Source organism: Xyrauchen texanus, chromosome 31, assembly GCF_025860055.1.
Source record: "Xyrauchen texanus isolate HMW12.3.18 chromosome 31, RBS_HiC_50CHRs, whole genome shotgun sequence".
NCBI lineage: Eukaryota > Metazoa > Chordata > Actinopteri > Cypriniformes > Catostomidae > Xyrauchen > Xyrauchen texanus.
Window position 1 is genome coordinate 39,294,744 of NC_068306.1, and position 14,350 is coordinate 39,309,093.

A 14,350-nucleotide genomic window follows, 5' to 3' on the forward strand; every position below is an offset into this window, starting at 1 on the left:
GCATCTGTGCAGGACCGGCCTTTTCTGAAACGCATTGGGGCTCCGCAAGCCTCTCCTCAGCGTGCCTAGCGAGGCGATATTGAATAATCCTTGCCAGGACCTCCCGGCACACTGAGGAGTGAGATGCCGCTGTACTTATGCGATTATCAAATCAGCTAATCATGTGGAAGCAGCGCAGTGCAAAAAATCTTGCAGATAAGTGTCAGGAGCTTCAGTTAATGTTCACATCAACCATCAGGATGAGAAAAAAAAAAGTGATCTCAATGATTTTGACCGTGGATGATTGTTGGGACGAGCTGGTTTGAGTATTTCTGTAACTGCTGATCTTCTGGGATTTTCATGCACAACAGTCTCTAGAATTTACTCTGAATGGTGCCAAAAAACCATCCAGTGATTGGCAGTTCTGTGGACAGAAATGCCTTGTTGGTGAGAGAGGTCAACAGAGAATGGCCAGACTGGTTCAAACTGACAAAGTCGACGGTAACTCAGATAACCACTCTGTACACTTGTGGTGAGAAGAATAGCAACTCAGATTGCGAGGCGGGTTGGCATAGCTTTGACAGCACAAAGGGGACCTACACATATATATTGGGTGGCGGGAGCGTGGTCAAGTGTTCGTCTGGAGAGAAAGCAGTATGGGTACACACAAGCAGTATGAGTGCTATAACGTCTAAAACCTGTTTCTGATTGCAGTATGAACTGGGGAGAGTGATAAAAGGAGAGACAAAGGAGCGAGTCAACAGTTTTCTGCTGGGTGCAGTGTGAAGTGTGTGTGTGACCTGAGTTGAAAAGCCAAAGCTGAGAAAAAGCTGTTGATAAAAGAGTTAAACTCATTTCAGTTTTGAGTTCAATGTACCAGAGTCCCACTTCCTCCTTCCCTAGAAATGAACTTTGTTACTCATATATATATATATATATAAATTGAAATATATTATACTTAGATATTGTATATAATATATTATTTTTACATGTATTACTATCTTGAAATATATAATTACCACCCAGTCCTAATATTGAGAAAACCTTAACCTGTGAGTAACAGTAAAGCTAAAACACACACACACACACACACACACACACACACACACACACACACACACACGACACACACACACACGCACACGCACACACACACACACACACGCACACACACACATGGATATTCTGGCAGTGGTATTGTTGGTGTAGTTACACATCTTGTGTGTGTTTGGAGTGTAATTAGTGCTGTGGAACAGAAGGTCTAGAACATATGAAACTGCTATTCACAGTTAGCAGAAAATACAATATATTTTTTAATAAGAACAAAAAAATAAGAGAGCTGCTGTAGGGAAATATTAAGGGTGGGATTTGATTGCATCAGGAATTCCAACAGAAATCAATTGGATTGTAAAAAGCGAGCATACTGCAGCTTAAAACAATGCCTAAATAGCTGTAGTTATTTAAATAACTTGATGAAAGATAACAAAGACTTTTTTCCACTTTATATAAATGAATCATAAAATATGATCAGTAACATTTAAAAACAACGTAAACAACATATTTTTATTACACGCTGACTTTAAACTCAGAGAATGAGACTTCAGTTGCCTCTAGAAACAAAAAGAATATGACAGCAGCTTCATTTATCAGTGTGGTATTCTGTCTGTGCCATCTGCTCAGAATACACCACTGTTGAGCTCAGAGAGATGCCAATCAAGAGCTTTTCAAATACATGAGTTAGATAGGTGGTGAAACCATGTAAATTCTCAAGCTTGTTGTTCAGGAGAATAACATGAAGATCAGAGAAATATAAACATTGAATGAAGATTATTATGAGGAAACAATCTTTACACAAATACACAAACTCAGACTTGAATGTTTGGCCAGTGCATTACACATATGCAAGTAAAAACTTAAAGAGACGTAGCTAACATAACACACACCAACTGTGAGCCATCACAACACAATAAGGTATTGAATGTCTCAAGCCAATAAGGGTGCTTAAGCATTTTGAGTGCTTCAGTGCAGTATGGGGTATCTTCAACTGTCTTGCTATCCAACAAATTTATGCTTCAATACAGGACAAAAAGCCTTGACTACGGGATTTTTCTTTGCCCACTAAAATATGTGACAAAAGGCATATCGAATTCGACATCGGCCAAAACATGGGATGTCCCTGCTAAAACGGGACAGCTGTAAACCCTAGCAGCATTAAACATTGCATATGCCACCTCTCCTGCTTTTTAGGCTGTTGTCTGAGACTAATATTTTAATATGTGGATATGGCAAACCTTCGCAAGTTTGCATCATTACTGTCACAACTAATGAGGATGTGAGAGCAAAAGCGAGTCCAGTCTGAGCAAAAACAAATCAGATCTCTCCTCAAATAACCTGCAGTTTAAACAGTCAGTCTGAAAAAATGTATTTGAAAAAAAGCCCTTGACTTGAAAGAGAAACCTGACTATTGGAGAAGACACTCATTTAAAAATGTTTTGTGGCAGTGCTGAGAATGCAATTAGACAGTCTGACACATTTTGCAACCCAACGGCAAATGAAATTGAGTTTGCTTAGCTACAATAACAGTTTCTGTATACACAAACTAGCGTAGAGTATATATGGGGCTTTACAGAGCACGGAGTAAACGTTTAATCTCCTCCTGAACACCAAGCAACTTCTACACAGGCTCCACACAGGGATTTATTTGTCTGTACCTGAAGGGTTTAGGTGGTAGGATGCTGAATCTGGTCTTCTCCAGCATCTTGCGGATCTTGTTGCGTCCTCCAGACACTGTGTTGGCCTTCATCTTCTTGTGACTCTTATTGTCAGTAGGAAACTCCATGTCTCCAGGCAGATCGGGGATGGAGAAGCGGTTGCTCTTCTTCTCCTGAATCTTGGGGATGTGAGGACCACCGTTCTTCTTCTCGTGCCACACACGGCTCTGAAGCTCTTTGAAAACTACAACAGAGACGTGATGTAAAGTCATGGGTGTAAAATACTTTGGTGCTTTGATCTGGCGATGAATACACTCAATGACAGAATTTAATAATCGATAATACAGCAGGAATACATTTCTATAATAATACCCAAAACTGTGTGCTAAGCATCTTTAACGAGGGAATGAACTATATGCTACTCATCACATTGTGAATTTCAAATGATAGGCTGATCAAAATCCACAGGTTCTCAAATTTAAGAATTCACCATCCATCTAAAAATCAGGAAATAGTTGCTGTTTTACAATCTCAAAAATATTTCTTTACCTTACACACATTAACGTTTTTATTTATGAAAATGGGCAGGCATGCAGGCACAACCAACAGCCATAATGACAGTTATGAGGGGCGATATGTTACACCAATGAGATTTGCCTGTGAGTGGAGCTACTCAGAGCAACAGCCACATAAATAGAAACCAAGCGACCAACAAAATGTACTAACGCTTTTCACTTGTCAACGTTGGTCAGGAGAAACTCAAATTCACATTGCTTAAGAGAAGTTCATTTGAAACAATTTGGAAAGAATGTGGCAATGCTCCTGTAATGTAGTTATAGAACATTAACACCCTTGAAATGTGTGTCAACCAATTAGAATCAATATTTCAATGCTGTAGTATAAGAATACGTTTGTGTTTTTTTTTTTCCCCTATGCATTCTGTGACGTACCAAAGATGTTGGTCTTTACAGTCAAAGCAAGGTGCGTATTGTTCTTCAGAATGTCCATCGCTTTGGAATACGAGATGTTCTCAAAGTTCTGCCCATTGATCTCCATTATCTAAACAAGAGACAACAGGAGAAATAGGATAATGTATACACTGTATATATTTAAATATTAACATGGCAAATGTTCTTTTGAATGTGTTAGTGTAACAGTGATGAAGAGAAGAGTGTGTTCAGCACCTGATCACCACGTTTGAGTCCGGCCTCTGCAGCTTTACTGGCCTTCTCCACGCTCTCGATGAAGATACCAAAGCCCCGGTCACTGCCGCCCTGCAACGCGAAGAAAAGCGGAGACTCTCTGGATGTCTTCTGAAGGGTGATCTGACGACACTTGGCTTTAGCAGCACATGCGATGTTCAGCAGCCGCAGATGACCCTTCATTTTCTGAGACAGAGTCATAAACAAGTATGTACTTTAAAGTATGAGCTGAGATATTCTTCTAAAAACATTTGTTTGTGTTCAGCAGAAGAAAGAAAGTTATAAACATCTGGGATGACATGAAGGTGTGTAAATGATGAGAGCATTTACATTTTTGGGAGAACTATCCATTTAAAAAAAAAAAAAAAAAATCACACTGTCATCAATCTAGTCAAAATTAAAGGGGTTATTTTATACATGCTTTGGCTTCATCTGGAAAAACAAAATGTGTTTGAGGAGCAAAAGTAGACAGTGATAGGGCAATTATTGAGTCTAAAATGGAAATGACTAAATGTTAACTTCTTATTTATAGAACTGTTGTATAAAAGCAATATTACACTCACATTCACACAATTGCAAAGAGTATCAGCATGGTTGGTTGTGATTACCTGCAGCAACAATGCTGATATTCAATACAACAGCACAACTTCTAGTGTTGATATTCCTTAAAGCTGAAGCGTGTAACTTTTTTGAGCCATTTGTAGGTCAACTGTAATCACTGTATAAACACTAAAACTGACTCTGTGGCACTAACATTAATCTGCTCTCTTTGTTTCGAGCAACCCGTCCAGTCTGATAGCATTAAAGCTAAAGAGTGTCAATTCAGAGACACCTAGCACCAACAAATGGAATTTAAAAATAATCACAGGTTTCACAGAACGCCCCATTTTCCATTGGTTGTAGGTTGAGGCAGCCCCACTTAAAACTTACACCACTGGTTGAGCCAATGTTTCTATGTTCTGAGTTGCTCAAAAAAAAGAGACATTAAAGTGTTAGACTTTTAGTTGAAATCAACCTACAAATGGCTTACTTATAGTTGACTTTGCATAATCAGTTCAGACACAAGAAAAAAAATATTTATAAAAAAAATTAAACACTTCAGCTTTAAATAAATCTTGCAAATTTTGTTTGTTTTATTTTATCTGTCATGTGACTCACTGAGGAATCCAGTAGCTTCTCAAAGTCCTCCAGGAACTGAGCCATGACAGGATCTCCTTCAAAATCATTAAAATGATTGTTCACCCACAACAACACGATCCTCGTCACCTGCAGGAGAAAGCAGTGGTCATGTGATTCGGAGTAAACACCTCATGTTTGATGATTTGATGAAATGAAAATGTTGCTGAGATACAAGCACCTGAACCCACACACAAACATACTGACCGTGTCTCTCAGACTATCCACTTTGAACCATTCCAGCAGTTTCTTGCCCACTTCCATGGGGCTGGACAGGAAGGTGCGATATGTGAGCAGGAAGTCCTCAATGTAAGTAGGGTCCACCACTGAAGGCTCTTCCACTAGATGCATGATCAGACGCTCAGGGGTGCCCTGATAGAGACAGATAGAAAACATAATAAACACAAATCATTATATACAACAGATCATGACTTCTACTTCAGCACAGAAGGAATCATGTGACTGATGCGAACGTCACAAAAAGCAGCCCTTCTCTAGAGGATCAGAAACCAACACTAGCCGGCCTGAAACGGTCCAGAAACTGAACTGAAAGGGTATGAAAACCCAATTTCTTATGTAAACCAGACTTAGCAAGTGTGAAAGTTGATTTTGAGTGCAGTGACACTAAAAATCTGCACAGAACACATTTTCAGAAGGAAGACAGTAAAATACTACAGCACTTCAAAAATATATAGTGAGACACATATGGGAAATCAACTTCAAGTTAACCAATAGAACAGTCTTTCTTTCTGGTAAATAATAAAACATTTAAAAACAAACTACACTAACCATGATTCTAAGAGAAATATACATCAGAGAATCAGTACAGCAGTGACCGCTCAATCACATGAGGAATATTTTAAGAATATTTTTAATCAAATAAAATTATACTGTTTTTATACGTGTGTGGCAGAACCACACATCCCTCACTTGGATAATCATTGCCCTGCCACTCCTCAGGGAAGTCCTTCAGCCAGGCTCACAACAGGAGTGGGCGGCTGATGAGGCACACCTGAAGTGAATACAGCCTCATCACCACTGCCTTTAAAATCAAGAGCGTTTTACTCCAGTGCATGCACGTTGGTGTACTCGCAGGTCCAGGAGCAGAGTGGGGAGGAACTCCAGTGTGAGACGCCGGAGAGTACCGCACATGTCATTGCCAACGGGCTAGGAAGCCGGGCCACATTTCCCTCACACTCACTGTGGCCTCCAGGGAAGTTAGGCCGCCCCTTGCACGCTGGAACCAGGAGGGGAGCACGTGCAGCCATCGTACCCCACTTACATCCTGGAATGTCCTATTTACACTCCCCGACCTGCACTAAGACCCTATCTCACCACGAGGAAAGGCTGATTCCCACTTTCTTTCATACTCACTTTGAACAGTCTGGCCATTCTCTAATGCCCTCTCTCATCAACAAGGCGTTTCCATCCACAGAACTGCCGCTCATTGAATGTTTGATACTGAGATCACATTTTTTCCACATTATGATGGTTGATGTGAACATTAACTGAAGCTCCTGGCCCGTATCTGAATGATTTTATGCATTGCACAGCAGCCACACGATTGGCTGAATAGATAATTGCATGAATAAGTAGGTGTACAGGTGTTCCTAATAAAGTGCTTGGTGAGAGTACTTCCGGAACAAAGACAGCTGTTGTGCTCTATATCCCACACTGCCTTAGTGATGTCACCCTCGAGACAAAAGTATTTTCAGTGGCGGAGCATGTTATTTACACTTTGATGAAAGATTATGTAGACAAAATTGTTTTTGTTTGGAATAACATGCAGTGATGAATGTTGCACATTAAGAAAAAGAACATCCTCACCTTAATGACGATGTGGCCCTTCCTGGTCCCGGTGCGGTCTAGCTCTCTGTGCTCCTTTACCATGACGATCTCGCCCTCCTCCTCCACCTTGTGTGTGTTCTGCTCCACATGGTTGAGGATGCGGCAGTAGTCCTCTTGAGCGATACATACAAACTGATCCACAACAACATGAGGAAGAGCAATGAACTGATAGTACAGCAGAACGTTACTCTGCACCAGACAAGGATAATCCAACAGCAGCAGTGTGCATTCATTGTGCACACTCATGAGTGAAAGTACAGAGTTAGTGTGCTCAGTGTGTGTTAGAAGATGTGTGTGTGGACTGTGTGAGGACTGGAGTCATAGTGTAAGAGGAAGTCGAGGTAAAGTCAGTGTTTAAGGAATCAGAAGTGACACTATAAAAAAAACCACTGCTCTGGTGCAGCTATATTAGGAGGCATTTACATTTCAGGACCTAATGATGGAAGACCACAGTGTGTTCAGTCATCTCTGTTCCTTTAATTATAACAGCGTTCACTCTGTCAAATGAGCATGCTGTGAGCAAGTTAACATACAAATTGGGCTTAATGTAATTTAAAAATTTGTTCAACCAAAAATGAAATCTCTGACATTTTATACACACCCTCATGCCCTTCTAGACCCAATGGACGTTCTTTTATCAGTGGAACACAAAAGGAGATATTAGGCTGAATGACAGCCTCAGTCACCATTCACCTCCATTTCATGGAAAGATAAAACGACAAAGTAAAAGGTAAAGAAGGTCATCAGTCCCTAACATTCTGCCAAACATCTCCTTCTGTGTTCCATAGAAAAAAGAAAGTCACACAGGTCTGTAACAACCGGTGAACAATTGACCCTTCGCCTAACCCAGCCTTAAAAGCGCTTCTGATCAATCCTGTCTTAGCAACTGTTGCCCTGCCGCCATTACTCTGACTCTGTTCACTGAAAATCATGCTTAACGCAGCAGCTCTGAAATCTCATTTGTGCTTCTGCTTATTCAAATTTGTCGCGTCACAAATCTGTGACGTGCACATCCTGACGTGCCCATTTTGAATATGCATAAGTGCAAAATGAGATACAAGCGCTTCGATGGATAATCTGCTCTACTTCATCTTTTGTGTTCCACGGATCAATGAAACTTATGCGGGTTTCTAATGACATGAGGGCAAGAAAATGATGCACTTTTCATTTTTGGGTGAACAATCAGTTTAATTGATCTACTTCGTGTCATCGTAGACATATAGCAAAGTATTGCACTTTAAACATTATTCCGGCAAGTGTGATCTGTATAAATGACTTAATGATAATGTGAACAACTAGAATTGGTCTTACCTGGCAGTCGTCTCCTCTGGTGCGCACCACTCCATTCATGAACTGTTTGTCTAAAGACGGTGAGATGCCAAAACTATTGCCCATGCACAGGATCTCTGCTCGGCCATCTCCATAAGAGATCTCCACAGCACCGTTCAGGATCACGTACCACAGGTCCAACTGCACACAGAAACACACACACAACACTCATGAGTGGACTATGATAACAGACTGTACACTCAACATGTATACAAACTCAGAATCTATAGCGCTCAACATGCGACGCTTTAAAAAGATTACACGCATGTTAATAAAGAAGTACAATGAGATTTATGCAGATTAGAATTATTCTTAAGATCATGTTATTATGGAGATAATGATAGTGTCATTGGCATTACTTTGGCAGTAATGTTACCATAGCAAACATTCTTTATGCTTTTGTGTGTCACAACTGCAGGCAGAAGGCCCTTTCCAAGAATAGCCTGTATATTGGTGTCCAATTGTTTTTTCAAAGCAATAAAGGCACCAATCTCATAATCTTTATAGAGAACGCGATTACATACATTACACTATTGTCAAACATTCAATTAAAACAGCATGAAAAGCAAAAAAATTGTGTTTTCGGTCAGTTGAACTATTAAAACTGTACTACTCAACCCTGTTAACCCATTCTGGCAATTGTTGTTTTTTTCTTCTTCACTCTTCACTCATTATGCTATAAAATAATGAAATTGTAAAAATGTCAATGCTTTGAAATTTTATGGACCCTTCTCACAGACTGTGATGACAAATTTTGAAACTATTTAATGCACATTTATATCAGTATACTCTGCAGTTGCAAATCTGTAAATGGGAAAAGAGTCCATACAGACATGTCCAAAATGTTTATAAGGTGGCAAAAAAAAAAAAAAAACTGAAAATACAACCGCTCCTATAATATTAAGTTTGACCACCTCAGGGTTACAATCCATAACTTCTGAGTTATTGATTGATTCTGAGTTATTCTTTTTTGAAAAAGAACACAAATTGGACTTCAAGTTTCAAGTTCTGTGTTTACACTATTCATGGAAAGTTCCAGAAACTGCAATAAAAACTCAGAAACATTTTGACCCTTCCTCGCTTCCTCTCTTTTATTTCTCTTTCTCATCAGCACAGAAATTGTGCTTGTTTTGCTGACCTTCACTGTTGCCCACACACACACACACACACCAACACACACGCGCACACACACACACACCCCCACACACAGCATCAATGCTGAATGTGACATTCAAACCATCTTGTTTTAAACTAATTTATGACGAGCTCTGTGCAGCTTTAGAGAGTCTGTCTGTGTTTCATGACTAATGGCACAAAACCCCGTTTTAAGGAAGCTCAGAAAAGCTGCACTGCTCTCTAGAGGAGTATGGGTATACAGTAGAGTGAGAAAGTGTAGTACAGAGGCTCAGAGGAACAAAACTGCTGCTTTAGTATAATTAATCTGATCATGAGCCATTCATTGAAAGTAAGCTTGAAGTCTTGAAATACACTAGATCAGACAGATGTGGCTGATGTACAGACAGTTCTGTTCTAGTGTGATGTTTAAAATCAATCTAAAACTGCAACACAGTAACCCATTTTACTTCCATAGCATGCTTTTTTCCCTGGGTAAAACAGCATATTTAACGAATATGGTGGGATCAGATTTTATCCTTTGGGAAATGACTGGATGATGAAAAGTGGGCGTTCCATCCCAGAACAGACTCAGACCTGAATGTGTGTTTGGAGTGGATTTTGAGGACTTGTTCTCTCCTCAAACAACATCGTAAAAAGCCTTTTGAGGAGGATATTAATGCCACCCTCCAGAACAGCCTTATGTGTCACAATGCTAACGTTTATTTTTCAAATCTATTATTATTCACTATCAACCCTATAATGCAGTTTTTATCAAATATGATATGAAACGTTTGACAGCTCCTGTTTCATGCCCTGTTCAAGCTGTCAAGCCAAACATGTTTCACATGTTTATGGCACCATCTAGTGGTTATTTGTGGAAGAAAAAGAGTGGTTTCAACATTTACATCATCTATTTAAAATTGCAGCGGTCTTGCGTGAAAATGTACTCTTAAAGTATGTTGGGATAAATGACAGCTTATTTTAATAAAGTAAAAGTGACAGTAATGATTATATTGTAACTGATATTTTAAAGTGAGTATTTGCTGAATATAAACAACTTGTGCTTGGTTAAAATTATGTATATTATTTTATTGAAAAAGCCAGTAGAAATTTAAAATGTATCAGACATGATACAACAGTCTTTTGAGGTATATCTCTCAATATCCATTCCATTCATGCCCACTATATATATATACACAGTATATATTAGACATGCACAGAAATTTAGGCCACCGAGTTTCACTCTTGATCGATCTAGCCATTATCAAGATGCCACCAAGCAAATGCCAATGTCTGCGTTGTGGAAATACTTCAAAGAAGTACCGCCACTCCCAATACGCATACTACGCGGGTTTTAGTTCTATTACTGCTGTTTTGCACTGTTGTCTTATATAAGTGGATATAAGTTTACATAAACAGAATACAGGCCCTCTGCCATTCTGTGTTCTGCCTGTTGTTTTCATTAAAATGAACGTAGCATATTTAAACTTTTTGAATTTGCAAGAGCCAGGACACAGACAGTTATCATATATTACTGAAAAGTTTTGCTGGAAAAAACAACAACACAACAAAACAACTTCACAAATATTATAATTGGACTGAAAAATATATGTGAATCTTAATTGTGCATACAACTTACATCTGACCGTAAGTGTAAATTGTGTTGACTTCAAATGAATTCATAGTTGATGTCTGGGGGTTAAAGAAAATTAATAGTGTGTCTCTACCTCCTGTTTGTCATGGAGTATGATGGTTCCCTCCTGTTCCACCACCTCAAACATCATGACCCCACACAACTCCCTTCTCACAGACATGGTCATGTTAGCAAACGCCGGCAGCTGATGCATGAACTCCAGGAGCTGCTCTGTAGAGAGAGAGACACACCGGAAAATGAGACATACCAGCAGGGGTGGAAAGAGTACTCAATTATAAGTACTGTTACTTCCCAAAAAATGTAGTGTGAGTAAAGTAAAAGTAGCTGTCCTAAAAACTACTCAATTAAGAGTAAAAGAGTTGCTCATTTAAAAGTAATCACGAGTAGTGATTATTGAGTACTGAGTTGCAAAACCTGTACCCCATTATAATGAACACTGTATGCCAACTTTTAAAATACATCACTTATCTATAATGAACACTACATGAATCTGATTCCAAAAAATAAAAGGGAGACATGAGAACAGAAATGAAAAGATGAAAAGTTATTTTCAATCCACTGATCACCATTTTAAATCATAATGTATGAAACAATTACAGTAAAATCAGTTTATATGTAGGGTCTAAATTTCCCTTAATGCCGACAGAGCCTTATTGTTGTGCATAAAACGTGTTCAAACAATAAGAGGAATGCAAAAATATGCTAAATAAGCTGGATCACTTGGCACGTCATGTCCTGCACAATAGAGGAGGTAGAGCAGGCATGAGAAAAGCTGTTTGAACAGGGGCTGCATCACACTTAAAAAGGAATAATTCACCCAAAAATAAAAATTCTCTCATCATTTACTCGCCCTCATGCCATCCTGGATGTGTATGACTTTCTTTCTTCTGCAGAACACAAATTAATTTTTTGGGAAGTACATCTCAGCTCTTTTAGTCCAATCAATGAAAGTGAATCGGTGATAAAATATTGAAGCTCTGCAAATCACATAAATCAGCATGTTTTGTTAGATAGAAGAGGCTGTGCTTTATGGTGGAAAAGGACATGATGCCTATAAGTGTGGTGGACGGTGAGGGATTTCGTGAGCTACTGAACTACATTGAACCAGGCTATCGCATCCCTGAGGCTGGCCAAGTTGGCCAGGCAATATTTGGCATCCCAGGGTCATCAGTGCCATCAGAGAGGGTGTTTTTTGCAGCTGGACTTACAGTGAACAGAATGCGTGCACAACTCACCTCTGAACACGTAGATATGCTCATTTTAAAATCCAGTAGGCCTTGGTCTTAAATATGTTGTGGTGAGTTTAAGAGTATTTTACCACGCTCACAACTCACTCCTTCCCGTGTAGATATGTAATTTGTTTTAATACAAACCAGTAGGATTTCAGATTATTGTGGAGGGTCATTTTTTATTTTCCTTTTATACAGCACTTTATATTTATTTAAAAAAGGGTTTGGTCTGGTCTGCCTTTGCTAGTCTAGAACTTGCAGTAGTTGTGCACCATTTTACATTTTGTCAAATGGTGGTGCCGTTTGTTTAATTAGGAGAGGCATAAATTAGCAGCCGTTTCGAGCAAGAGCCTTACTGTTCTATTATTTTGTTCGTTTAAATAGCTTGAGCTTCGTATTGTTTCACATAACTAATGTGCCGCTATTATTGTTTAAATAAATAATTTGAAAAGAAGTGCATTTTATATCTTATTAATTATTAATGATTAACCGATTATTGATTGTTAAAGTGTTAAACAATCAGTTAAGGAAAATGCATAAAATCTGCAACCCTATTAAAAATAAGAAAATCCATTAAAATCACACATTTTCTGACTTCATATTACGTCATCCACAGTTAGGTCATTCATCTCTCATAAGTACATTTAATTGTACCCTTTTTCCTATTTTCAACTACTTTTCTGCATCAAATCAAAGGTTGCTATGTAGTGGATTCATCTTGAAGCAGGTTTGTTTGGTTCAAGGCCAGTCTTTTTTGAAGACTTTTCTATAAATAAAATGAAGACTACCGCCAGAACAAAGGCCACAGAAAAAGCAGGTAGCAACAGTTCCTACTTCTACAGAGGGGCCTGTAATTTATATTTACTCAACAAACATGGATTAATGTCTTTACCAATGTCATCATCAGTCCGATCCACAGCATCTTTCTCCAAACACTCTCGCACCAGATCTCTGACCAGAAGAGCCTCTGAGGAACGCTCTATATCTTCATCTTCCTCCTCTTCCTCCGAGTCCACGGGAGCTTCAGGGAGACCGGATAGATCTACGTCACCCATCTCACTCTCTGTGGCCTGTGGAAGAACAAACATCATTGATTCTGATAAGCAATGTGACCATCTAGCTCAGTTTAAGAGTGAAAATCACAAGGTTTGTTTCCGGAAGGCTTTGCATTGCTCTTTTGCTGCTATGCAGCAAATATTTTAACATTAATGTCAATGTGATCAATACTAATGTAATTTAGTGTATTTTACATCACTAGCGTGTCCTTCTCAATAATGTGGGAACAGAAAGGCTCTTATCAGCCAGATAAGGACAATTTTGTGAACTGCCTAAAGTAGCTCAAACTCTGAATGCAAATGTCACAGCCAAAGTAATGTTTGCATAATTTCCTGTCATAAGCCATATCTGCAGCACTATTCTAAAATAGCCACAGAAGCAGTGCAAATAAAGTAATATCCAGAGCAAACAATGGGAGCTTTTCAAACATTCCAAACTAAAGTAACATAAATAAATAAAAACTGGCCCTTCAACAAAAGCCTATTAGGGAAGGGTACATCCATACAGTAATGCTATGCTCCCTTCAGAGTGCCCACATAAAGAACTCTGTAGAGCATAGGGATGATCACTTTCGATTGGAATTCGCCTAATGTCAAAAAATACTGATGCACTGTTATTCCTTTTCTGGCTTAATTAAAGGTACACAAGATTTCTGGGCTCTTAGGCTTAGCTCATCTGTGGTTGAAACATACAATTGCTATATACCTGCAAAACACAGTGCTGTTTTTACATAGGTTTGTTTTTCAGCACATGTGAGACTGATGGTTTGAGGTTTACTCATGGTTACCTGTGATCAACAAGAGCAGATCTGACAAGCAGCATATTTCAATGGTGTATATGGGTAGAACTGCCATTTTAATATTCTTTTAAGCATTATATAATGTAACATTGTTTGTAAATGTTAATAAAATATGTTTATAGTGATATAATGACGTTGTTTCTTCTGAATTATCGGGAAAAACATGCTTCTAAACACTTCTAAGACTACAAGTCTGAGAATGTGGCATAAGACAATGAAAACTTCTATAAGACATACAAAATGTATCTTTA

At 38.8% G+C, this 14,350-nt stretch overlaps 1 protein-coding gene across 2 annotated transcripts in view; it reads right to left on the reverse strand.

Annotated features, from left to right (window-relative positions):
- LOC127624685 (rap guanine nucleotide exchange factor 6-like) overlaps positions 1-14,350 on the reverse strand; it is a 179,233-nt gene that overhangs the window by 42,408 nt on the left and 122,475 nt on the right. For both annotated transcript variants that reach the window (XM_052099517.1, XM_052099518.1), the window contains exons 9-17: positions 13,137-13,314; positions 11,089-11,225; positions 8,228-8,386; positions 6,896-7,048; positions 5,276-5,440; positions 5,051-5,158; positions 3,875-4,078; positions 3,641-3,749; positions 2,691-2,934 (exon numbers count right to left, since the gene is read on the reverse strand). In XM_052099517.1, the coding sequence (XP_051955477.1) occupies positions 2,691-2,934; positions 3,641-3,749; positions 3,875-4,078; positions 5,051-5,158; positions 5,276-5,440; positions 6,896-7,048; positions 8,228-8,386; positions 11,089-11,225; positions 13,137-13,314 (1,457 nt within the window). The remainder of the gene's footprint in view (positions 1-2,690; positions 2,935-3,640; positions 3,750-3,874; positions 4,079-5,050; positions 5,159-5,275; positions 5,441-6,895; positions 7,049-8,227; positions 8,387-11,088; positions 11,226-13,136; positions 13,315-14,350) is intronic.